The sequence below is a fragment of the Gavia stellata genome, chromosome 10, assembly GCF_030936135.1.
Source record: "Gavia stellata isolate bGavSte3 chromosome 10, bGavSte3.hap2, whole genome shotgun sequence".
Classification (NCBI taxonomy): Eukaryota; Metazoa; Chordata; class Aves; order Gaviiformes; family Gaviidae; genus Gavia; species Gavia stellata.
Genome location: NC_082603.1, coordinates 20,421,995 through 20,447,464, shown reverse-complemented (window position 1 = coordinate 20,447,464; position 25,470 = coordinate 20,421,995). Strand labels below are relative to the sequence as shown.

At 43.0% G+C, this 25,470-nt stretch overlaps 1 protein-coding gene across 1 annotated transcript; it reads left to right on the top strand.

The window, feature by feature from the left end:
- The first annotated feature begins 6,151 nt into the window (after positions 1 to 6,151).
- Positions 6,152 to 15,907, top strand: SAMD13 (sterile alpha motif domain containing 13). Its single transcript, XM_009818570.2, has 3 exons — positions 6,152 to 6,236; positions 10,335 to 10,446; positions 15,764 to 15,907. The coding sequence occupies exons 1-3, from the start codon at positions 6,184 to 6,186 to the stop codon at positions 15,905 to 15,907; spliced, it is 309 nt and encodes a 102-aa protein (XP_009816872.1). The 5' UTR covers positions 6,152 to 6,183.
- Positions 15,908 to 25,470: the final 9,563 nt, after the last annotated feature.

The following is a 25,470-nucleotide window of genomic DNA, read 5'->3' as shown; positions in this document are numbered from 1 at the left end:
AGAGCAACATGACAGTGCTCAGCCATGTAGAAAACCCTGGCAGGTCAGAAGGGGGTGGTGAAGAAGACACAGGATGGCTTTTAGATGACCTTCCTGGCCAAGGCAGAACCGAAGAGAGGAGCTTCGTTGCTGGACTCTGTGGGCAGACTGGAGTACCTTGCTGGGAACTGTCCCTTATTCCTCTATGCAATGCCTAAGTAGAGAAGGGAGAGCAGGACAACAGGTATTAAGCTGTCGATGCTGTGGAGCAAGGTAAGTGGCAAAATTCCATTCAAGCAAACTAGAAAGAATATGGACTGGAGTGGAAAAGACCTTAACTGAGAAAAGGCAATTTTCTGAGAGTAAAGTGTTGGAAAGGTGCAACCTGGACCAGTAACAGGGATTTTGCCTCTTTCTGGGTGTACAGTAATTGCCAGGGACTGTGGAAAAGACCCTGAGGTACTTAGAATCCTAGGATGTCTAAAATCATCAGTGCCATATGGGTGTGATGAAAGACCTCCATAAGTGTAGTGTGGAGCTAGGGGCTATTCAGAGCAGAGAGGGAAGGTAGAAGGTACTGCTGAGACCCTACTGCACCCCAGGGTGCTGCTCCAAATGTCTGCTCCCGGAAGGCAAATGTGCACAAAGAGGAAAGGGGAACAAGCTCAGCAAATGCAGAGCTTATTACAGAGAGAGTCTAAAAGGGCTATGGTCATTCAGACAGCTGAGTCTGTATAAGAAAGTAAATACCAGAGAAACAGAGAAGTCAACTATTAAACTAAACAGTAATACTACAGGAACAAATAGGTATAAACTGTTCATGTATTTTTCAAGTTGTAAATTAAAAGTTCTTAACCACCAGTAAAGGCGAGCTTGACAGAAGCTTTCTGACTGGCGGAGTGGGGTGAGATTCCTTACGGGCTCAAAACCAGCACTAGATGCGGATGTGGTTATGTGAGGGTTTGCCTGTGATGGCAGGAGATCAAACTCCATGGCCTGGAAGGTCCCTTTTTAGTCCTATATTGCTAGGAAGGAAATGATGTAAAAGGGATTTTTAGACTGCTGTTATTAATAGACTGGAAATAGCTATAAATTAATGCAGCTTGGGTGGCAAGCAGTCATCTTAAACCCGTGTCACTTCCACATATGTGGCAAGAATTACTTAAAAACCATCTGTGTCCCCTTTCTTTCCCCTGCCCCCAGTGCTGCACATTAAGAGAAGTTGATGATTTTTGGACACTAATCACGTTTGGATGAAATCTCTCAGCATTTTGGCTGTCTCTGGTTTACTTTCTTCCTCACGGCGAGCAGCATTTCCAATCTGGCTGCCAGGAACTACAAATGTCCAGTGCCAGCCCCGAAATGTCTCCCTGAGCGCCCAGAGGAAAAGCACAGCACCTTCCAGCGTTTATTCCACGCTATAGTTCCGTTAGCAACTGCAACTAGCTGCTTTGAAAGCCACATCCCAGGCCCTTCACCGCCAGCGCCTGTGAGAGGAGGGGCGGCAGGCAGCCCCCCCGCTGCGCAGGCCTGAGGGAGCGCTGCGGGGCGGCCCCCGCGGGACTTCGGTTCCCAGCAGGCCCCGCGGCTGCCAGGCTGGCGCCTATTGGCGGGGCGGGGGCCGGGACGCGGGCGGTAACGGTCCCGCCGGCCGTTACTGCCGCCTCGCGCCCAGGGCGGCTGACAGGCGGCTGACAGGCGGCCCGGCCTGCGCGGGCCCGGCCCTCCACCGCTCGCCTTTGTGCCCGGGGGTGACTCTAGAACGCGCAGTCGTTGTTGACAAAGAAATACGTATTTTATACACGGATGTAATCCATTCTACCCTGCGTAAGACTAGTGTAGGTAGAGGAGCTTTCCTAGCGTCCCTCAACGTGAAACCACAAAAGTCCTTCCTTGTTTTCTCACTTAACTTTCCCTGTGGAAACGCTTAACCATGTTTTTACCCAGGACACGGGAATAAGAAAGGTTTAAAGGCCTTTGTTTTGCACTGGGGGAGCTGAAATTCAGTACCCGCTGCACAGCTAACAGGGTGCTACGCTCTCCTTTGCCACACCTGCGCGATGCGTTTTGTCTTCATGTATTGCTGTCACTTCCAGGGACAAAAAAAATAACAGCTTTTCAGTAGAAAACTGGCATTTTCCCATACCCAGAAAACAGGGTCAATTGGTGTCCGATATCTAAACCGACTTCTGCGCATTCCTCCTTGTGTATCAGCAGAAGTTCAGAAACACACAGGGTTGACCCCTTAACCTGGATCTACCAACCCTGGCCTCGCTTTCTTCCCCACGTGGCCTGGAATCGTTTTTTGCCAGAAGCGGGATGCAAATAGTCAAACAGAAGTCTAATTCACTTTCCCGCTTTGTCTCCCTCCAGACATAATCTCGTTTTAATTAAATTACCTTGCCCCAATGAATGAAAATACAAACCACAGATCATATTCCACATTGAATTTTTCCATAGCCCGTTTTCTTAAAATTCCTCTCTCTGCTGTTCAAGGTCTTTTAGACGGAACACACACGCTGTGTGAGCCTCACTTCGGATACTCTAAGGATTAATTGAAGAACATGATGGAAGGAAGGGGAGAGTGTGAGTAAAATAGCTGGTTTATATTTGTATCCTCAAATGTCAGTTCATTACCAAAGTTAGAAACCAGCTGATGTAGAAAACTCATTATGGCCTCATTTAGAACGCTCATTTCTTGAGAGACAAAAAAGCCTGGCACAGCTTGTCCAACACAAATATGTCACATTTTACAGTACGCTTTGGGATGTGAAGTAAAGAGGGTTTTCTTCAGGGTGCAGTATGTTTAATACTCTATTTCACTTGTTTATCTGCATTTATTCAAAATCCAAAGCAGTGAAGACTCCCACTGCTCTCCGTTCTCAACACTCCTATCGATACTGGAGTCCCATTATTCGCATAGCTTTTGCCAGCTTTGGTTATTTATTTGGCAGCATCTAAGTCAGGCAAAATGAAATGGGCAGGGAAGTCACGTCTACAGTCCTTTGCACAAAAGTGCACTTTTCCTGTGATTTTAGTGCTTGTAACTGTGTCCGGTTAGCAGCTAGGTGATTTGGATCTCTGTTCACAAGTGCAGCCAGGATGCAGTCAGCTGCTTCTGGGAGTGAGACAGATGCACGGTGCCTGGGACAGCCCTGCGCCCCTGCTCTGCTGGCCGGCAGGCTCTGTCCGTCAGTGCCGGCTGGGGCACTCGTGTCACGGAGCCGTGACTTGCTCTGCAAGAATCAGGCTGAAGTCACCAGTTGGTTCTGTACGAATCCCCAGGTAGTTTGCAATGTCCCCCTTGCCTTGCAGTGAACAGCAAGGGTGTAATTTGAGTGGCTTGACTCAGAAGGAAATTCTGCAAGTAAGACATCCCACAAATTTGCACGAACCCAGACTGTTAAGGCTGGTCAGAAGGTCACTGCACGTGAGTTGTGGTTGGGACGCAGCCCTGGTGCTGAGGGGAAGTCTGCAAAGCCCGTCCTTGGGGAAGGCAGGGTATGTTGGTTGGGTGGTTTTGTTTGCTTCATTTCCCTAGCACTGACCGCATGTCATCCACGTGACATTTCTGTGCCATTAGAAAACATCCGGAATCAAGGGAAATTCGGAAGAAGAAATGAAAAATTAGTGTAATAAAGAAAACAAAAAGTGCAATTGCTAGAGAAACTTGGCAAAACTTGTATTACTCTCTGCAGGCGAGATTTTATTGCCAGTGGGCCAGACTTGGTCATTTGTAGGCACTTTGAGTTGTACCTTACTGCACAGCAAACCCCGCGGGTATCTGTGGATCTCCTTGTGAAATAAGGTGTAGTGCAGAAGCAAGAGAGGCAGCTGTCCCCGAGAACCGCTGTCTCCACCTCCTCTCTTCCCCCGGTCCGGCCGTGGCCCGGCGGTGGTGGCACGGTTGTGCTGTCCCTCGTCACTCCTCTTCCCCCTCAGCCTGATCCTGCCGATGCTCCGGTTCCAGAGAACGCCAAGCCGCAAGTTGACGAACTCATTCTAGAAATGAATTCTATGTAACTTTATCAATTTTCCGAGATCTGGCTGTTCCTATTTCCCATCTTGTGTAAAATTTCCTCCGATAACCTACTGCGTCCTTCAAAAAACATCTGTGATTCTTTTCCCTTTCCCCCCACTCTTAGCGTTGCCACATACACCCCGTTTGGTAGGAGGAGTAGAAACGTTTACAAGGAGGTCCCAAGAAACTCAAGTCATGAATCTTGCATTGAGTGCTCCTCTCCGGCCGTGTGCCGCGGGCGGGTTCGCAGCCGCCCCTGCCCGCAGCGCTCCGGCACCGGCGCTGCTGCCGCCGCCCCGCCCGCGGCTTCCCCGCAGGTAAGCGCTGCCGGAGGGAAGCCGCTCCCGGAGGCGTCGGTCCCTGCTCCCCCCTCCCACCCCCAGCTCGACAAACGTCCCGGGGTGCCCTCCCGAGCCTCCGCGGTGCGGGCCCTTGCGAGGAAGGGCGCTGCTGCGGGGCGGCAGGCGGGGGGACCCCGCGGCGCCCCGGGCCCCCGGCCGCGCGGGGGGGGGCGGCGCAGCGCTGCGCCTTTAAAACGGCCGCCATGACGCGGGCGGCGGTTGGTGAGGGCCGTGTGTGGCGGCCGCGTCACGCGGGCCGGGAGCCAGGCGGGGCTGCTGCCCGGTGTCAAACTGAGCCGCCTCAGAGCGCCCCGCTGCCGGCGGGGGGGGGGGCGGGAGCCGGGGGCTCCGCCGCTCCGGAGCAGCCTGTAGCAATGCTTTGGTTTAGTTGCTCGTAGGTAGGTTTTTCTGTCTTACTTCCCCCCAACCCCCCCAGCCAAAAAATGACAATGTGGTGCAGTGCTGCCTGGCGAGCGGTTTCGGAGATGCTTGTAAAATGGTGAACGCGTGTCACACAGTCCCGGCGGAGCCGTCTCCTCGCCCGCTGGCGGGGAAGGGGAGCCCCCCGAAGCCCGGGTGGCTACGCGGGGCCATGGGCTCCGCGGAAGGTGCCCTGCCCCGAGCCCGCGGTGGCTTGCCGGGTCCTGCGCGGCCGGGGCGAGGGGACCTTCCGCAGATCGGCTGGTGCGGTTGTCGTTTTGCAGTCACCTCAGGTGAACCAAGAAGTGGCTTGAGGGAATGCGTTGAGTTATTTGGTCAGCGGTACAGGAAGAAGCATCTTTTCGATTAGTTTGTTACTGTTTTCTTGGTGCTTTACATGCTGCTAGCTGTATAATAAAGGGTCTTTTTTTCTTCTTTTTTTTAGCAGCAGCATTAATTGCTGTCCTGTATTTTTGCAAAGTTGTAGCTGAAGAGTGTGATCTCCCTATTCTGTACTTCCCAGAGCTCTGTGACATTTCGTTGGCATCCATTAATGCTACAGCAAGAACATCTGAGTCCTTGGTCAGTTCTTTGGTGCTCTCTGAAATAGAAATGGCTTACATGAGAACAGAAAGAAAAGGCTTGGGTCATTTTTGCATGTTCTGTGGAGTGGTGGAAAAAGCTGTATGGTGAAAATACTCCAGCATGCTGTGACAAGGGAAACCAGCTGGACTTTCTCCCATGTCCTTCATATGTTCCTTTCCTTTTCAGAGTTCAGTATACCGTACCTATAGAAGAAACTGTGCTAGTGCAGGAAGGATGCTCGTATGGATAAGATACTGATTTAGGCCTCAGGAGTTCAGGACTCAATTTGTAACTCAGCTTACCAGCTTTATGTGTGAGTTGGGTATAAGTCACTTTGTGCTCATCTGTATCCCAGATTCCCCATTTGTAAAACAAGGCTATGGATTTCAAAACCTTGCTAGGGATAATATCGTGCATCTGTTTGGGTCCTCTGTATAACAGGGTGACTGAAGGCATAATAAACCCTCTTGATATCTAGCTGTATATTGTAGGCCAGTCTCTATGTGTATGAATATATAGTTTGATCAAAACTTTATTAGTTTCAAAAAGGATCAAATGTAACATTACCTTCCTTGATTTTCAGGCATGAAATATTTCTTGTGTTTGAAGCACAGGTCAACTTTTCCTAGTTCATTAGCTATTATCGGCTTTGCCAGGCTTCTGAGGAAAGCAGTCTTTGACAGCACCTTTGTGCTCAGGTGGAAACATGGTTGCATCCTTGTAGAATGCTTGTTTCTGTTACAATATGTTGCTCTTTTCATACTACCAATAATTAAACACAGCTTTTTTCCCCCCTGTTGATCAGTTGCCGAAGTAAAAGAAACCTCTATCCTCCCCATGCTAACTGTTGACATGGAAAACAAGGAAAATGGCTCTCTGGATGTCAAAAAGTAAGTGAATCCATAGTGTTCAGTTTATGTAAACAGCACATGGATTTTGATTGTAGTTTTCCTTTGACTTAAGGCGGTTGGCAAGGGTGGGCACCTCCATCTTTGCTCCTATCAAACCTTCCCTGTTCTCAATTACTTTTACTGTATTTCAACTTTGAACTAGAAGAGTCTCAGGCACTGAATTGATTAAAAATGATATGTGGGAGGACTGTATAACAATGGAGAGATGCAGAAGCTAGTTAAGTTAGGGCTATACCTTTCTCCATTGATTTCTCCTCTCAACCAGAGACTGAAGCAAGTGGTAGCACTGTTACCAATACTCTGCCTCTGCTCACCTGTCTGCTAGTGCCTTTTGCAGAACCAGTGCCTGATGGCGAGAAGTGTGCTGTGTGGAAGTCTCCTCTATGTCTCTTTCAGCAAGACATATGCCCTTCTCTGCTGACTGCCCAGCCATCTAGAGCTGAGAAGTAGTAGTAGCAGCAGCAGCATTTCTCTTTGGTGTCAGTTCTCTTCGGGAACAGACATTTTAAGCTGTTTGCTGGAGAAGCCCTAAAATGCTGGGTTTTTACTTCAGACCTAGGGTGGGAATAAGATAGAGACATGGTGTGCACTGCTCTACAGTTTTCTTCACTGTGGTAGAAGGCAGGCTAAGGGATAGGAACTGTTTTGGAAGTGTTTCCATATCCTTAAAGGTCAGCAGTTCTTAGATTAGGACTAGCAATTCTGAATGAATTTATGAACTGATAAGTGGAGTTCTATGTGGAAAAATTTGGCCTTGCTATGTTAGGGTTATAGAAGCCTTGCTGAGATAGATATATACATATATACATCTATTAACGAAAAACCACCAGGCACAAAGAAAGGTACTAGAGAAAGTTCTTAGTCTGTCCTCTCAAACTGCAACACATCTGCAAAGCTGCACCTCATTCTTTTCCTTCAGATCTCTTTTCCATATGCCTTCCAAGAAAACTTGACAATGCTTAGGCTCTCGGGCAGTAGAGTAATATAAATAGTAATAATAATGGTCACTTCAGGATGTTGGTAAAACACCTGATTATGACACAGCATCAAAAGATCTGATGGCAGCCATTAAAATCAGCATGCTCCCCCTTCACTTGAGATATTGGTTACACCACACGAACATAAAATGCATTCCCCTATTCAGTGACTATGAGTAGATTATACCATGTGTGTCCCTCAGAAGCCACCTTCAGTTGGTAGTCTTGCTTCTGCAATGAGGACTGTGTGGTGGGGGGAAGAAGGGAGGCAGTCAAAGCAAGGATAGTTTGCATTTAATCATTTTCCCCTGAGGCTTAGGTGATAAAGGCTGAACTACTAATTGTGAAGGTGGCTTTTTCAAACTGATGGGGATTGTAATTAAACTGATCAGGAGCTGTGGTTTCTAAATTAATGTATACGGTATGTATGTGTGCATATCTACAAAGGAAGTATTTGGCACTTTCTTGAAGTGGTTATAAATAGCTTGGATAAAATCTGTTTGTTCACAGCTATATCATCTCAGCCTTGCTGCTTCTGCCACATGATGGCAATAAAGGCACAGGGACAGTGGTGAAAAGCAGACAAGCCTAATCTTTATTCATTGTCAGTGCATCTAGTGTCTCATTACAAGACTCAAAATGCCAGTCCTCTTAAGATTTTACAACATCCAGGATGTCTGGCATAAACTGGTGTATGGCTAAGCCATAGCTGTTACACATTCCATTTTCTTGTCTAAAGAATAGAGCCATGTGCAACAGCAGGGCAAGGAGGATACTGTTAAAGTCTAGAAGCCAAATGAGCATCTATGTGGGTTAAAATCCAGCCAGCCTCCAACAGTCTGCTGCATGCCTTTGAGTCTTCTGCAGCTGTAGCTGTAGAAATTGGCTCCACTTGAGGTCCAGTGACATGCTATTCCTTTTGGCAGGAACTTGCAATTATTTCCTGTGATTAGTTAATGACTAAGGTAGAGCCCCTGAAATCATTGCAGTTGGGCCTGGGATGGGGCTGGAGCAAGCTGTTGGTCCCTACTGGTAAAAGAGCTACATAAAGAACTAATGCACCTGGTCTGAAATACAAAATTGTGGGAAGGAGGGTTTGGGACCATATTTAATTTGAAATTAAAGTGTTTTGGGAAGTGAGCAAAATACAGTTTGGAGGTATTTTTACAGATTGAATCTTCTGTTTGCTGTTTAGGAAGAATTAAATTCAATATCTTTTAGGATTTATTATGTTTTTTAAATACTGAGTTGTTGGGGTTTTGTTTGTTTATTTTTAATTTTAAGTAGAAGATGAGCCCTTGAAAGTGATAATCTATGTCTTAGGGAAAATGCAAAGATTTAAATATAATTCTTCAAATGCTGCTTTTACAAATATGTATAGGTTTTGTGTGGTGCCTTTCACATTTTACTTAAGCTTCAGAATGTGCACAACACCAAAAATCTTAATTGAAAGGCATTCTTTGGTTTAAAAAAAAGAAAAAAGTGCAGCTCTGATAAGACCAGATAGTCTCATTTTCAATTTTGCTGAGTGTTGCCTTTCTATGTAATCACAATCAGTGAAGCGATTCATGAAGTAAGTCATTACTTGATGAGCAAAAGTAAGGAACTCTGTCCCTTTGCTCATTGCCCTGAGATATGTGTATATTCCATGTGATAAGTGAAAGAAATTGCTTTTAGAAGGCCAAGTGTAGCATACAGCGTGATATTGAGGTTGCAGTGTGAGTCTCTAGGGCCAGAATTTTGTTGTCATGTTGACAGGTACATTCTAAGAGTTAGGGGAGAAGCAAAAATTGTTGTGTTCACCAGTCCTCCTTCCCAGGGCTCAGCTAGTTGTAGAAATTGGGATGTTGCAGAAACAGTGATGGGAGGCACTATATGGGAGGCACTATATGTGATTCTGTTCATTTCTGTTCATGGCTGGTTGGAAAAATGGTTGGCCCTTGATTCACTCAGTTATTTTGCTGAAAGACATACAAGTCTAGGCAAGACAGAGTTGGTGACAGTTGGAAAAGAAAAAATTTGAAGGACAGAACAAAAATGCTGCCAGGAGAGTATAATCTGTGTTTCTTTTCCAGCTGGTGCTGTTGAAAATCAAAGTCCTGCCTCTAAGCTTCAGGACCTGAAATGGACAGGATTCTGACATCTGCCCTGATCTGTACATTTTTGATATTTCTTCATTAGCATTATGGTTAAGCATGCAGAACAGTGGAAAATGTCTGGCATGAACTTTGGGACTTCTAGTTGGAGAAACATGTTAAAGAAGTTCGTTCTTTTGATGTCTTGCTCTTCATCCTCCTAAATTGCTATAGGAAAGGCCATCAAGCTCACTGTGTGTCTTTTTTACCAAGAATTTGCAGATACACAAAGGTTACCTGAGACAGGGTGATGCAGGTTGAGGATAAGAAATGCAGGAGGATAGTAATATGAACGAATGGTTGTTTTTGCTACTGTGGAAAGCAATTACCTGAGGTCAATCACAGAAGGAATTGATTCTGATTGTGTTTAACAGATGTTTTCTCGTAGCTATTTAAAAAGTCCATAGATTTGTCCAAAGATAAGTCCAAAAACAATTTTGCAAAATTTTCTATATTGAGCAATGAGTGCAATCATTGGTGCCTCTCTTTTTTTTTTTGCAAAGTAAAGATGTTTTCCAGTAGCTTATATCCATGTTACAAGGAAGCACAGTCTCATCTGGGAAAAGAATAATCAACATAATGTAATTCTTTATAAGTACTTGATAGCTGAAAACAAGCTGCTCCCTTGAAAGACAGGGATTTGGTACCTCAGTCATGGTAGTCTTCATTCTCCAACTGTGAAGGCAGCACACTTGTTGGAAAAGATCCTGACTGATTACCTTTGGCTGATGCATATACTGCCTTCTTTTCTGAAGGGAGAGGTACCTCAACTGTCTGCAGCATCAGGTCTTTGAAACAGGAGAGAACAGGAGTGACTTTTCTGTATCGAGGCAGGGGGAGGTGTGTCGAAGGATACTTTTCCTGGAGGAACAAGGAAGGAGGGGATGTACACGGGGAGTGCACAAAGAAGCAGCAGACGCTCTGCACACATTTAGTGATTACTTGTCTGGATTTGCACTTCGCAGTTCAGTAGAGAATGGGAGACCTCCGGATCCTGCTGACTGGGCTGTTATCGATGTTGTGAATTATTTCAGAACAGCTGGATTTGAAGAACAAGCCAATGCGTTTCAAGAGCAGGTAAATCTGTTAGGAAACACATTTTGACTGCCACCAGTTTGTCACATTGCACGTTTTTGCCATGGACCTAGTTATATGCTGTTAAATGGGAGTGAAAATCCCACATTAATGGGGGGATTTGAGTCTGTTATTGGGTGAAAATCCATGGGACTATGATCTTTGAGTAATAATATTATTCTACAAGGTGTGGATAATGGGTTGGAGTTTGTTTAACAGTCATCTGAATGGTGAGGAATCTAAGCAAATTTTCTGGCTTGGACTCAGCGTCCCTATACAACCCACTCAGTTTTGCTGTCTTGTTATTTAAAATGTGAATGGTAATTCCCTTCTTACTTAGTGTATTGTGCAAATACACTGATGAGTATTTATAAAATCCAGAGCTTCCAAGAAGCAAGTTGCTTTTGAAGACCTAGGGTGAAAAATGGGCTGCTGTATTGCATTGAACCTGGCAGTGCAAGTGAGCAGGGAAAGGGCAAGTTGGCAATAAAGGGGAAGAATCTTTTTAGGCACAGGAGCAGCATGTTTGTAGGACTCAGTCTAAGAAAGAGGTTGGTCTTCATTTCTGGACCTTGTAACCGCTGACGCTAATGGATGGCTTCTTTCGGTAGCTTTGATCAGCGAAGAGCTTAACAGCCTTATGGCCCCTTGTAACTTGCCTCTCAGCACACTGGTAAGGTTGTATTAGTGGGGCAGGATAGGGGAGTTGGCTTACTTGGCCTACAGCCCACCTGTTCCATAGAGAAAGAACTTACATCTCCCTCCCTCAGTTCAGCACCTTCCCTGATAAGTCTATAGGTTTGCGTGCAACTACCAGGAGATTAGGTACCAATACTCGTATTTAGTATCAAAATAGATGGCTTGACTTTCCAAGGCACTGAGCTAGTGCAAGTTATTGGCAGCTTTGCAGGGCAACTGTACATCTAATGTGAAATAATGTCACTGTTGATCATGTTAATCTTGCTGACCTTCAGCACCTGGACAGTGAAATCCCATCTGATTGTAATTGATGACTATAACAAAATACCTAAATTTAGCTCTTTGTTCTTGGGGGTGAAGAGCCTGGTGGTTGGGTAATTCTCTGGCAGGGTGCAGAGAGAGGCTCTTTCTGCAGCTGCTACAAATTTTTAAAAATTTGAAAACAGGTAATCAGGCAAAAAAATTGTTTAAGTGTATCCATTCCTTAATACCAGCATCCATGTTTCCTCAACAGCCCTGGAAATGTGGCTTAAAAAACCACACAGGCAAAGTAATTGCGGCCTCTGGGGTTTTTTCCTTATACTGACAGATACCTCTGACTTTCATCAAATATCTTAACCTCTCTGCACCTCATCTGGCTTGTCAATAATACTGCAGTAATTACTACTGATCTTGCAGCAGCAAGGTGAGGCTAACTCATGAGTTTTGGCAAAGCAATTTGCAACAGCCTGATGGAAAGTAGCATAGAAGTAGAGTGTAAAGGTTTTATTAGTATTCTGCAGTGAGAGCAAGTGGCTTCAGGAGGATAGCTGAAGTAAGCTGGTTTTTTAGCAAGGTGTTGCCAGGGCTCTGCTGCAATGGCCATGGGCAGAAATGTGGCTGTGATTCTGCTGCCAACTTCACTTTATGCCAAAGCCTTGGAGAGAGAGGCTGACAGCTGCCACCAAGATACGGCCAGGAGATGTGGGATGGACACTCGCAGCAGAAGTCACTGCCACTTCCTTACCCCCCCATTCCCTTAGCAGCATGAGGAGCAGCAAGTGCCTGGTTCTCCATGCCAGCTCTGCCAGCCCCTTCCCTCTCTGCACCAGGAACAGACCCAGTAACAACCCTCTCCCTAGCCTCTTACCAGTGGTGGTAGTCTGTTTCCTCTACACTGTTTACTACCCACTAACTTTAACTCTGTGTGCTTACGGTACTTGTTACCAGAATCTCCCAGGCCTTCCAGGTATGGCAGTGCAGTCAGGTTCACTTTGAACCCTTAGCCATTCTCTGTCTATAAAGTGACCAGATCTGTAGCTGAAGCTCTGGCCATCTCCGTTTTTCTCTGCCATTTGTACTGCAGCTTGCCTGGGCCCCAGAAACCTAAATTCATTTGATCTGCTACTGCCTTGCTACTGGAAGGAGAATGAGGTTTTAAGTGGTAAAGTATTCCATTTCACCTATAACACTGGGAAATTGTTTTCCATTGAACTGCTTCAGTAGGGGAAGGACAATGGTTTCTTTACAGAACATCTATAGCCCAGAATGTAATCATGAGATCTATTATTACATTCAGCTTTTACACAACAGTAACTGAGTCCACACTTTCTTTTAATGAATCTGAATACACTTGGACTCACCCAAACCAAGTGACTCAAAGAATTTTTGAGACCTGAATTTTTCTTACAACATTTCAAGGAAAACGAGAAGACATTTTAAGGACTGAAGAATGTTTTATTAAAACTACACTGTAAGTGCTGGTAAGAACTGATGATTGTATGATTATACATTATTCCTTCTTGGAGTTCCACTGATGTCAGCAAGTCAAAAGAGCTCACTGATGAAAACAGTTTCAACTGAAAGATGTTGCCCAATAACAAAAAAACATAACATCAGCAAGCAAATTTGACAAGCCAAGAAGTTGGGTCACAGGATAACTAAAGAGAGAGGCAGACCAGATGCAGGATGAGGGTGTGAACACCTTCAAAGACCTGCTGCCTGCCAGTATGTGGATGAGCTTTCTCTAGGAGCCCTGGGACCACAGGGGGCTGTGGCTCACTTGAAGACGGAAGCTGTTTGCCATGTTTTGAGACATGCTAGCGCTATGCCTGACCTTCATTATTGCCCATGTGGCTTCTTAACTATTAGTATTGCAATAGCCAGATAAACCCAAGTAACCCAATGGTAGTTTGCTAGCCTCACTGCAATGCCTTACCAGAAGGGAAATGGGTTTGATGCTAGCTTGTCTCCACTGCTGCTTTCTAGCAGAGCCATGGCATGGAGGAGCATGTGGGCATGCTGGCTGCCATGCTTTTGTTAGCTGTACTGTAAAACCTTACATTCTCAGTTCCTTGGAGAAAGAGCAGAAAGAATGCTGGGAGAACTTGAAGCTTAACTGGTCCTCTGGTTATTTGCTGAAGACAATATGCTATTGCTTCTGAGGTTATCCTGGCACAGTGGGAAATTGCTATTCGCTCTAGCTGTGCAGAGGAGTACCTTTGCAGATGACATTAAAAAGGCATACCGAAAGCTGGCATTGAAGTTGTGTCCTGAAAGAAATCCAGAAAATAGAGAAGTAGCAGAGAAGAAATTCAGAGAAGTCACCAAAGCATACAAAATCTTACCTGGTGCCAAAAAATTGAATGATTATGACAAATCCACAGAAGCAGGTTTAAGTGGAAAGCTAAAAAGAAGTGGAAGAGGTAAAGCCTACAATACACACAAAGATATAAAACACTTGAATTCTGAATACATAATTACTCATTTCTACCCAGATATATTTAGAGAATCAGTTTTCTTTTCAATGAAAGCCTTAGTAATTACCAACATTTCTAGAATCCATGGGGAACTCTGTGGAAGAAGGAAAAGAAATAGATGCTTTTTTCTATTCTTGGAGTTTCTCCTGTTCTAGGTACTGGATTTACTTCATTTGGATCCTACCAAGCTGGAGGCTGTTCTTCCTCCATAGCATTGTTGAACAGCAGCAGAAAAGGCAACTTCAGATCGGTCATAGCAATGAGCAAAATACTCACTGGTGTCAAAATTCCCACAGAAAGAATTGTGATGAATGGAAAAGAGAAAACAAACTGGTTTTAACCATTACCATTCTCAACAGTAATTGGAAAGAGGCACCTGCTATAATTGGGTAAAAAGTTATTGGAAACTTTTTTCTTTTAGAAATACTGTTACATTGCATTCCTCTGAGGGATTAGCAGTCATATCTCTTGGGGAGATTTTAAAAAAAATTCCACTTGCAGCTGATCTTTGACTATCTTGTGGTTTGTCCATGTATTTTGTATTTATAAACTTTTCAAATCATAAGAGAGATCAGTCTGGACAAATTCATGCTGAACTCTAATATAGGTCTTCGTCTTTTCATGTTGAGTTGTAATCAAGGATGGGATCTCTGACATTTCCAAGACAACATTTAATATTTCTAAGGAAGATGCTGCAGTGGGATAAATTGATGTGTGATGTTTATAATATTTATAAAAATACAAAATTTTGGCAATATATTGTCATAGACAAGAGCAATATATGCAAACATTTGAACTTGTTGTTGGCTATTGATAAAAATTCAATGTTTAATAGTGTTTTTTATTAAAAGTAAAAAAGAATGCAACACCAAGAGTGAAGTCCAGTGCAGAATGCCATGAGTCTATATACTACTTTGGGCTATGCAACCCATGGGAGGTCTGGCTGTGTTGTGAGACACCAGTCAATGTGTTGTTGTGTAGGTGTAGCTCCTGTTTCCCGAGTAGTGCGGTGTGATTGAAGTGTAGGAATGTGTAAAGAAAAGGATGGTCCCATGTCCAAAATGGAGATGGGAGTTGAGAGATGTGGATTCTTTCTCTTCCATTTTGACCTTTGAAAAATAATTTACAGGTAGTGTTCAAACATACAAGGTTTTGAGGTGGGAAAAAAAAACAACCCAAAGCCTACAGGATTTGTAATCTAAATAGGTCAGAAAGCCAAGGTTTGAGAGGAAAAAAAGTATCTGTGATTTAAAAGTGGGAATTTTAAGCAGGAACAAGTAGAGGTTGTTGAGAACTAAGCTGGGAAATTGCTGCTTTTAGCCTCTTCTGTTGTAAGTGGAGGAAGACAAGTTCCCTCAGAGTGCTGAGCTCCACAGTTAGGCCCTTCTAAGATTTCTTATTGCAGGAGTCTTCCCCCACCCCGCTGCCCCAGGAAGCATGGGAATGTTGGCCTTTTAAAGAATGCACCTGAAGTTATTAGCAGATACTGACTAGTCCAAACTTGCATATCGCTGTCAATGGTAATTCTTCTAAAATGCACTTCATAAGCCGCTTTCTTAAGAGTATCCTTCCTTTAATGGCTGATAATTAGGCAATCTGCACATGTACCTACTAACTTGAAACAGATTCACACGGAGGGAATTTTGAAATTAGGCTCATTTGGGTTTTGTGCTTGACTAAATAGTATTTATGCCGTAGTCAGCACAGGTGAGCACCTGAAAAGCAGACAGCAGAACTTAGCAGCTATAAACATAGTTTCAGGAAAATGAAGGCTACTATTTCTTTTCTCATTGATACTCTGTAGTCTTCCATTTGTTGCATGACTGTTCTCATCTGTTAGATTTGTACATTTGCCTTTATCAACTCTTTAATTCTTCTTATAGGAAATTGATGGCAAATCATTACTGTTGATGACAAGAAATGATGTACTGACTGGACTTTCATTAAAACTGGGGCCTGCGCTGAAAATCTATGAATATCACGTAAAACCTCTACAGACACAACATCTAAAGAACAACTCTTTATAGCGAATTGTCTAATTGGGGTCCTGCTGTGCCTCAAACAATAAATAAGCAATTTGGTTTCATGTGATGGAACTTTGTAAAGAGAGAATATATCTATTAAGAATTTAAACCAAATTACAATATATATCCTATTGGATAGAGTTGGCAATATACTATATACTGAGTCTGAACTGAGAGAGGTGGTGTGTATTTTTTAACATAGTACATAATGATTTTCTCTTTTAGGAATTGTCAGTGAGCATGTTGAGATAGCTACATCACTGTATCCAGAACAAAAGGGAGGTATGTCATTCTCATTTTTGAGCCAGACATGTTCTTGAGTTCATGAATTAAAATATCAACACTCCCCCACCCCCAATAAGGTTTACATGCCTCTTTGGGAGAGAGAAACCAATTAAAGTAGGTTTTGGTTTACATTAAAGACCTACTAAAATTACTACTTATAATTTTAGGATGGGACTGACACTTGCCAACTCACCCTTTTTTGCAGAGGGTCCTATTTTGACCTTATTAAGGTTTACTCATGGTATGCTGCAATGTTTAAAGCTGTACATACAACTAACATAACCCCTTCTATAGCAGAAGGTGTTGCTGACAGGTGAAACTGGGTTGTGTATTTTTTGCTGTCCTTTAAATTTTCAGCTTGTTTTCACCTGTTTTTAATAGTAGTTCTATGTAAAGTATAGTTGGTTTTAAAAAGTTTGTGTTGCTTTGAAAAACAAAAAAACCTTCATTTTATTCTTTAATTTATGATAACTTGTTTTCTAACATAATGCAGAAATTTGTAAAAAGAGTAAAATTCTGCACATTTTTAATATTGTCTGTCATTGGTGTTGTAATGGTTGATTTTTTTTTAATGCTTTACTTAATGGTTTGAATACTTGTTTTAAAAACTGAAAGAAGCTGTCTTGTCACCATACATCTCTGTTAAAAGAGAGTCTTGTTCAATCTGTTTGTACCAGTTCCCTATTTGATAGGTTGCTTGCTATATCCCAATAAAGCATTGCTTATGTTTGGATTCAGTTTACTTCACAGTTCTTTTACTTTCTCTGTTTCTTTGTTGTGATATATTGGAGCTCCTGTTTTTCTCCATTTTCCCATTAAAAAGGTACCAAAGCCTACTTAATATTCTATGTTCTTGTGATTTACTTTTAACACCACCTACCAAGATATTTAAAGATTTCATTATTTTTGCTTTTTCTTATCTAGTGTTATATACTGCTGAAGGAGAGAATTTGAAGCCCTGGTCACAGTTTGCCAGTAACATCTGTGCTTCTCTTACCCCTTTCTAGAACTGTCAGTGGTGCAGAGGTGCTGTGCTGGCCCTGGTACAGCAGGGTGATTTACCTTGGAATGCCTGGGAGATAGCCCACAGATGGTGCTAAGCACTGTCTGGGCTCACCATCTTCTCTGGCCTAGAGAGCTTTGTGACTACCCCTGTAATTGGGTAAACCCCCTGGATGTGGGATTGCATCAGTGAGGCTGAGCAAAGGAACTGGAAAGAAGGAAATAAACAGGAGAGTGTGGTGAAAGTGGAAATGGTGTGGGAAGAAATGGTGAGGGGGTGCAGCTGAGAAGGGAGAAGGTAAGAGAGAGTGGTGCTTTCTGCCAAATGGGGACAGAATTCAGGGAGAGGAAGGAGAAGCTCCTGTAATCTCCTGCCCAGGTGGTAGCCATGCCTTCACTTCTGACTTGGCCAAGTGCAAGGTGGCTGTTGATGCTACAGTGCTAGGAGAGTTGCTTATGGTTTCTGGTGTTGAGATTTGAGAGGGGGTAAAGCCACATTAATAGCTGTGCTGTAGGTAAAGCTCACAGTATATGGTATAATACATAAACTATACAGCAGCATGCTTTCTTCTATACTTTCTAAACTTTACATTGTACAACATTTATTTGGAATTAGAGACACATTATAGGAGATGGGGATGTATTCACCTTTCTCCTTCTGTCCCTTGTACTGTGTTCACTTCAGGTATCAGTCTGTTAGCAGAAGGTTTGTAAGTCAGTCTGAATTCTGCTTATGATTTTATTTATAGTTTGGTAGTGTCCAGAGATACCTACTTGGAGTAGGGATCTTCTGGAAGACTAGATTCAAACAGAGAACATTGTCCCTGCCTTGGGGAGTTTTCAGGTACAGTCTGTATCAGTCTAATTACAATTGAAAAATTGTGCATGAAACTCCTAAATCTTTTAATATAGAGGTGAGTATGTTTATGAAAAGGATTATGTGAAACAGCTGCCTGTAGCAGCCTGCAGATGCCTACCAGCCCTGTATTTGTAGAATTATTGTTGGAGTAGAATACGTAGTGCTATGTTACTGAAGGATGAATTGAATATGCTCTTTTTCTTTATTTGCATGTTTGGTGTGGGATTGACACATTTTGTAGATCTATGGATGACAGAGAATCAAAAGTAAAACATATTTATTCCATCAGGGAGTAAAAATCTCCACTGTACAGCCTTAAGAGCTCATTTGGTGATTACTGAGCACTGTGCTTTCTTTTAACATGTTTTAATGAGCAAATGAATTGCATTCAGAAACATCCAGATTGTACTCCCCTTTTGATCAGCACTGCTAACTGGTTCATACAAGTAAAGGCCTAACAGAAAGCTTGGTGCAAGTGTGAAAGGGAATTTGGAGGATGTTACTTAGAACTGTAACAATTTCTTTTTACTGTCCCTGATCTTTATTGTAGTTTCCTACTGTTCTCTGAGCTTTCTAATGATGCTATTCTCTTTGTGCAGGTGACAGTTCTGGTTTTTCTGTTACATTCTCCTTGCTGTTTCTGTGAGAACAAAAAAATCCTTTTAAAAGAGACTGGAGGGTTTGAAAGAGGAAGTCAAAGCCAGATTATTTTTAGCCACCATTCCTCTTGCAGAAAACACAGCTGCTGTTGAGATGAGGAAATGACCGATGGGCATTTCTGGATACCATGTCAATACCGCAGTTCTGAGAGTTGCAGAGCTACACAGGAATCCAGTTTATAACATGCCCTTAATGTGCCTGCAGCTAGGAGAGTTCCCCCTTCCTTAAAAGCTCTTCCTGTGCTTTGGGTGGTGGTTAAGCTGCCAGGTGTCCAACTGCTCAGCTGATACTGGGTGTGAGAGTGATGATGATCTCAGTGCTGCAGGTCTCCTTGCTTTCACACTGAAACAGCAATTTAGAGTGGCCTCCTTCTCCCAGAAGCAGCTTTAAGGAGCAAAGCAGCAGTCAGCTCCCCAGCCCCGCTGCTGGTCAGCACAAGAACAGAGATGTGCTGCAGCCAAGGTCCTCCTGTTCCCTCTCCATCCTCTTCCCTGTCCCTCCTCTTACCCTTTTCATAATACCACTAGTGCACATCTATCAGAATCTTTCAGAGCACTTTTAAAAATGATTTGAAAGCATTACAGTATTCCTTTTTTGGTATGACAGTTGTGAAATATATATTGGTATTGTTCATCAGCTCTGATGTTCACTATCCTCTCAAGCTGTAGATACACAATGCATAGCATGTTCTTTTTGCATCCAAATATAGTGCCAACTACCACACATAAAGCACATATAAGGCAACTGTCGGCAAAGTATGGAGGCTGTGGCTGTGCCTGTCCGCAAAGGTCACTTTCTCAACTCAGAGAAAATTGCTCTGTCTGCTTGCCTGTATCTCCCATCCCTATGTGTTACTGTTCCCTTTAAAACAGTTTGCTCTAATGTGCTCCACTTCATCAATTTGTAGAAAATTCTCTGCTCTTGTAATTACAGGACAAGATTTGGCAGCTATAGCGAAGGGAGTAGTCACCCACTTGTCACTCCTGGTTAGAAATGGCCCAGGCAAAATGTCACGTTAGGCCCCTGCTTTCAGTGATTACTTGCTAAATGAACTCTTCTCTCTTTTCACTGCTTTTTTTTTTCAACATGTTCAAATTCTACCATGTCCTTTACCTCTTCCTCTTCTTAAAAATTAGCATTAATTGGTCTGTTATTTTCAACACTCCTCTTTCTACTGTCGCACTTAAGTTACAATCACAGTTATTTGAAAAGCAGAGGGTCTTACTTTCTGTGAGTCTGGGGGAACCTACAAATTTATTTCTCATTTTTTAAATGGCAATATTGTCTAAAATTTGAAGGCTGAGTCTGAGCAGGACTAGAAAAACATCATCTCACTTTGTCTCCGTTCTGGTTCTTTACTTCTAAGTCAGAACAGCAGTTCCTTCCCTCCCAGAAATGGGTTTTGGCCCAAAAGTCATGTGGGAAATTAATTGACTGTAAATGTCCATGTGAATAGTGTAACTGTCGCTGGCTCAGTAGGCAGCAGGATGAATGGAGCGGTATAGAGAAGGGTCTGCTCTACTCTCTCACCTTCACCTTGGGGACAATTTACACAGGCAATGGATTGGCTTCTGCTTTATCTAACAGAGAATGGGAAGACTTGGTGCTTGGGGATGTCAGCCAGGAGACCCCATCCATGTCCTGTTCCATCACACTGAAGGCCTCCATACATCTTCCCCTCTGTGTTGCTCAGTTTTGACAGCAGCTTCCCCCAAGGAGGTGCAGAGGGCAGTGGCTGTCATTAGCCCACTGGCAGTCTGCAAGGGCAGTCTCCATTGGAATAATGGGCAGACTGATTTAATAAGTACCTTGCTTTCCTGTTGGGAAAGGCTGTGTTCTTTTTAATATGATAATGTAACAAGGTCATTAAATTCTTCTTTTCTTAGCCCCTATAAATAGGGAATTGTTTAATTTAGTGATGTTCCTTTGGATCCCAGATATGTATTCAACTTACTCCCAGAATAACATTAGCTGGTAGATGCTCTAAATTTGGGGAATGTGACTGTAACCTCAAACACCTAGAGAGCCCAAGGGGAGCACCATGAGGACTGTAAGTGGCCCTTGGTCTCCATGTAAGAGTTTCATTGCTACTGAAGGCTGCTGGTGAGTACTGGAGACCACTGGTGTATTTATATGCTGCACTCGTGAGCATCTTTGTGGAAGGCACAGTCAGCAGTTATAACTGCTGTATCATCAGCTGATGTGCTGATAAGGCAACAACAAATGTCTTGGCATTGTCAGGCTTGCACTCATCTCAGGATGTTCTCTTCCCCTTTTCAGATGATTGCTATAATCCAGCTGCCCCTCTATAAACACTCTGCAGTACTTGCTATATTGAGGATACCCTGGCCTTTGTAGCAGCTAAATCGTATCAAAAAAGGGAGGGAAGGCTCATTGTTTGCACCGATCTCTGATTCAAGAGTAACATTGCTTTGTCTTGTACTGGTGGATTGCAGCAGGAGGAAGGAAGTAAAGAGTAAGGAACTTGTAGCTGAGTTTGTTTCCCAGCTGGTGGCCAAACCATAAGGAGAAGTGTGGAAGTGGGTGTATGCCTGGGTGTAGCAACCCTGTTTTGCAAGGATACTCCTCTTCTGCTCCCTCCTCCTTTCTGTATAAATACCACATGCCAGTTTGCCTGGGCTGCTCTACCTGGAAATATGTGTAATCTGGAAGATTTGGAAACATTGCAGAAGTACAAGGCCATTCAAACTTGAGCTCTTGTCTTTTCCAGTCAGATGTAGATGTTAATATGGGAATTCATGCCTAATGCCACTCTTGAGAGGTGGCAGAAGCCCCCCTCAGTACTCAGGCACTCTGGTTTCTGCTGTTATGTTTCCCTCTGCACCAAAGGTTTCTCTACCCCCTTCTTTTTCTAGTTTTGAGTCCCTGCGATATTGTTTGGTTTAGGTTTGTGTTTCCAGCTCTAAAGAAGTCAGATAGGAAAGATACTTGTCCTCAGTGATTTTTTTTATTTTCTGTTCTCCCCTTTATTTGATTTGTCTGATATTTTTTGCTATCACTGTATTTCTCCCTCCTCTTCCCTCCCCCCCACCTTTCCTGCTTATCTTCTAGTATGTCTTGCCTCTGTTACCTTATGTTCCCATTCCAGGCTGGCCCCCACTGTGCAACTCCATTCATCAGGACCTGGTTTACAAATGCCTGTCCCCACAGGCAAGCATTTACATGCAGCAATACCTCACCTGCTAAGGTCAGCTAACAGGACTGAATGATTACCTTTGCTTCTGCCCCCCAGGTGCATGAAGTAATCCTCCAGCTCTCTCTGGCAGGCAGCAATGGAGTGTGTGCCCCTTTTCTGGTTCTCTCCACCACTCGTTTTTTGTGAGCCTGGCAGAGGTGAACTGCTGTCCTGGTGTGTTGTCTGGGCTGGATCTTGAAGGGAACATGGCAGGCTTCAACTCAGTGCAGCCGAGAGTTGGCAAGTCTGTAATAAAACTATGTAACAACTAAACCCAGCTCATGTCGTTTCTTATTTGATTGCCATAGATCAGTCGTACACCAGCTGATTTAGTAAGTACCATTTATACATATATATTTTTATATATATATATGTATACATATGGGACCAGGTGTGTGTGCATGCACTCAGGTATGTGTGTGTGTCTTTTCTTTCTCAGCCTGCTGTGAATGGTAAGGTTCAATCTCAGTATCACAAAACAACTTATATCCTAATTATAGCTGAGATGTGAGTTGACATTTTTGATCCTATAACTGGAGACGTTTAATAGGTTTCCTTTCTACATAGAGCTGTGCGCTTTCCAGGAAGGAGATGGTTGGCTGTTGTATGTATGTAAATAGTGGGATTCTAACTTCTAAACTATTTATATTGAGATTTCTAGCCAGAAAGGGGTTTTTTTTGGTCACTTTAAGTCAGCTCTGTTCAATTTAGAATCAGGGTTCTGTACTCCTAATAAAGGCAAGATTAAAAAAGAAAAGAAAAAGACAACTTTAAAGAAGAAAAATGTACCTGTAATAGTTAATAAAAACTATCAGGTTTAAATGTGTGTTGGAAAGCAGGTGGCCTGAAGATATATAGAATAATATAGCCAGTGAAGACAGATCACTTGTACTGACCCTGAAGGTGACATTTCATCTCTGGTTTAGATATTGGCTAATGAGTTTAGCTAGTGCATTTTATCTATGTGACAGTGGTTGCGCATGGAGTGTGATCAGCAGCTGAGGAGGATTACGGTTGAACTGTCCTGGGCAGCTACCAGAATTGAACAGAAACAGGATGCGAAAGAACCGGATGCTAAAAAGATAGTAAGACATTTGTGCACTTGAAATACCCTGTTTCTTGGTAGGAGGCTCCAGGCCCTATAAACTACTGGGATATGGCCCAGGACCAGCAAGGTCCATGTTATCAGCAGGAAGATGTATTTTGAATGGCAATTTTATGATCTGCTAGCTGCTGCTCATTTTCGTCAAGTGTGATTTCGTCAGCAAAGCATCACAGCTGCCCCTGAGTAAAACACAGTAAGCAACTTGAATAGTTCCTCAGGACAGGATCTGAAAAAAAAAATCTGTCTCAGTTAAAATAATGCAAGTCCATTGTGGAGACTGAATCTAATGAAGCCAATGGGAATTTGGTCAGGTTTCAGGCCCAGGTAAGTCTGGCTAAGTCCCATTTTCAAGAATGATTTATGCCATTGTTATCTGAATCTAACTGCCATATGGAAAATTTGGGCTTCTTTGATTGCCTAAGTACTTTCTTTAGAAGCAGTCTGCCCACGTAAGTGACTCAGGTTTGCAGTGCAGGATGAAGCTGTGCCGAGATGCCTTTAAAGACTTGCTGAATCTCTGCATGTCTGTGGAGGTTTGTAGAAACCACATTGCATGAGTGTATGTGTGTGCTTGTTGCCACAGGGAAGTCTAAATAGACAACTGGTTGCTGCTTTGTGTCCTCATTCTGCCATGAAGGTTAGTCCACTGCTACCTCACAAGCCCACAAATGAAGCGCAAGTAGTAACAATAGGAAACCTTCTGCCTAATGCAATAAATCTCTCATAAGGTAGAAAGAAAGTGGGTTGTGAAGATCTGCCTTGTTTAGAAAGAGGTAAATATTAAAATGTTCAGTAAGATCCTTTTTCATCTGTTTTTAACAATTGGTAGTGAACTGTCATTTGGAACAAGACTGGTCATTTTTTGAAGTAAAATTGGCTGAACTAAAACATATTTCTTTTACTTACAGTGTTTGCATTTATATATAAGTAGTAAATGGTTTCATTTCTTATTTGGTAAACAGTCAACTACTAGTTTGTTTTTTGATGTTGCTCTTTATTTGCCCTTAAAAGATACATTAATAAATTACAAGCACCTAAAAATAGCAGAAATAGCAAGACATAAGCCCACAAGTACAATAAAACACAATCTAACAAAGTAAGAAAGAATGTCCCCGGCAAAAGCTAAAAGTGTTGTAAATAAAACTTTCAGAATTGGCTAGTGACCAGAGAACAGTGTATCTCGGACAGATGGACTCTGTGGTATCATTTGTCCTGTTGCTTTTCAGGAGATACCTCAGGGTTGTGAACAGTGTCTTCACTTTGCATCTGTTATGTCCTGCTCACCAAGACAAGTTCCTATCTTGCAAAGCACCTCAAAATGTCACACGGTACAGGGAATGTTCCTAATTTTTAATGCCTATGAATTTAATGGTTATACCCAGAGGAATGCTGCAGATCTGCCTAAATCAGGAAGGCACAAAGGCAACCGAATTGCAGTTTTCAGAAGTACTTCTGGGCACTTCCCATTGGATTTGCCCTCGAGTCTGTGAAAACGGCGACCGGAGAAAATGAGAGCAGTGGTTAGAAGTTGTCAGAAGTTGAGCAGGATTGCTGTTGGAAGTGTGGTAGCTGCAGTCTGTGAGACGAGAATTGTTGGCCGTATAGTTTTATCTCTATGTTCTAAGCTATCACCTGGGGTAACTAAAGTAAGATATGCATTGCCTGTCTAGCTTTCTCCCTGCCCCTCCCGAAAGTACTAGGGTTACTTAGGTTTACTCCTGCCTGCTCAGAAGTCATGATGAGATTATTAGACTAAAGAAAACTATTTAATTAAACTTACAGAGATAGCCCAAAACCGCAAACACCTCAGTGATTAATATAAAAGTAATTATATAGTAACTGTATAGTCTGACGAGTAGCAGCAGCAGCCATGCAGTCAGAATACATGCAGAGAAACTAGTCAACAGCTGTAACTATTCACACCGTAAAGGAGATGAATAGTTAATTTCCTTCACAAAGAAATCGGTGTCTGACTGATTTCCTATTCAGTTACTGGGTCAGAACCTCAGCTCTGTAGATCAGTGTGGCATCAAGGGGTCATGACAGATTACGTCAATGAAACATCTGGTCTTGTGCCTGTATATTCATCTTACTGAAGGAACATTAATAAATAGAATATACAGAGTTCCTGATTTCACATGTCAAAAGCATGTTACAGACATTAGCAAATTAATTGTTTCATTAAGAGGTCTGGCAATAGCTAGTTTAAAAATTAATTGACTATAATGTTTCCAGCTGGGATTTTCAAAAGAGCATAGGGGATTTCAATCTGCAGATCACACTGAGATTCAGGGACAGACTTTGATTTCTGAATTCCTGAGGGTCCTTCAGAAATCCCAACCTCAGGAGTTCATAGAGGGAAAAGTAGTCAGCAATGGAAGAGGCCAATAAGGAGTATATGTTGATAGGAAAGCCATACTGTTAAGTTTATCAGGAACGTGTGAGTGTAGCCAAGAGGT

Coding starts and splice junctions, on each gene's coding strand:
- SAMD13 (XM_009818570.2), top strand. CDS start 6,184: ATGCTAACTGTTGACATGGAAAACAAGGAAAATGGCTCTCTGGATGTC. Junction 6,237..10,334: donor GGCTCTCTGGATGTCAAAAA/GTAAGTGAATCC, acceptor TGCACTTCGCAG/TTCAGTAGAGAATGGGAGAC. Junction 10,447..15,763: donor CCAATGCGTTTCAAGAGCAG/GTAAATCTGTTA, acceptor TTCTTCTTATAG/GAAATTGATGGCAAATCATT.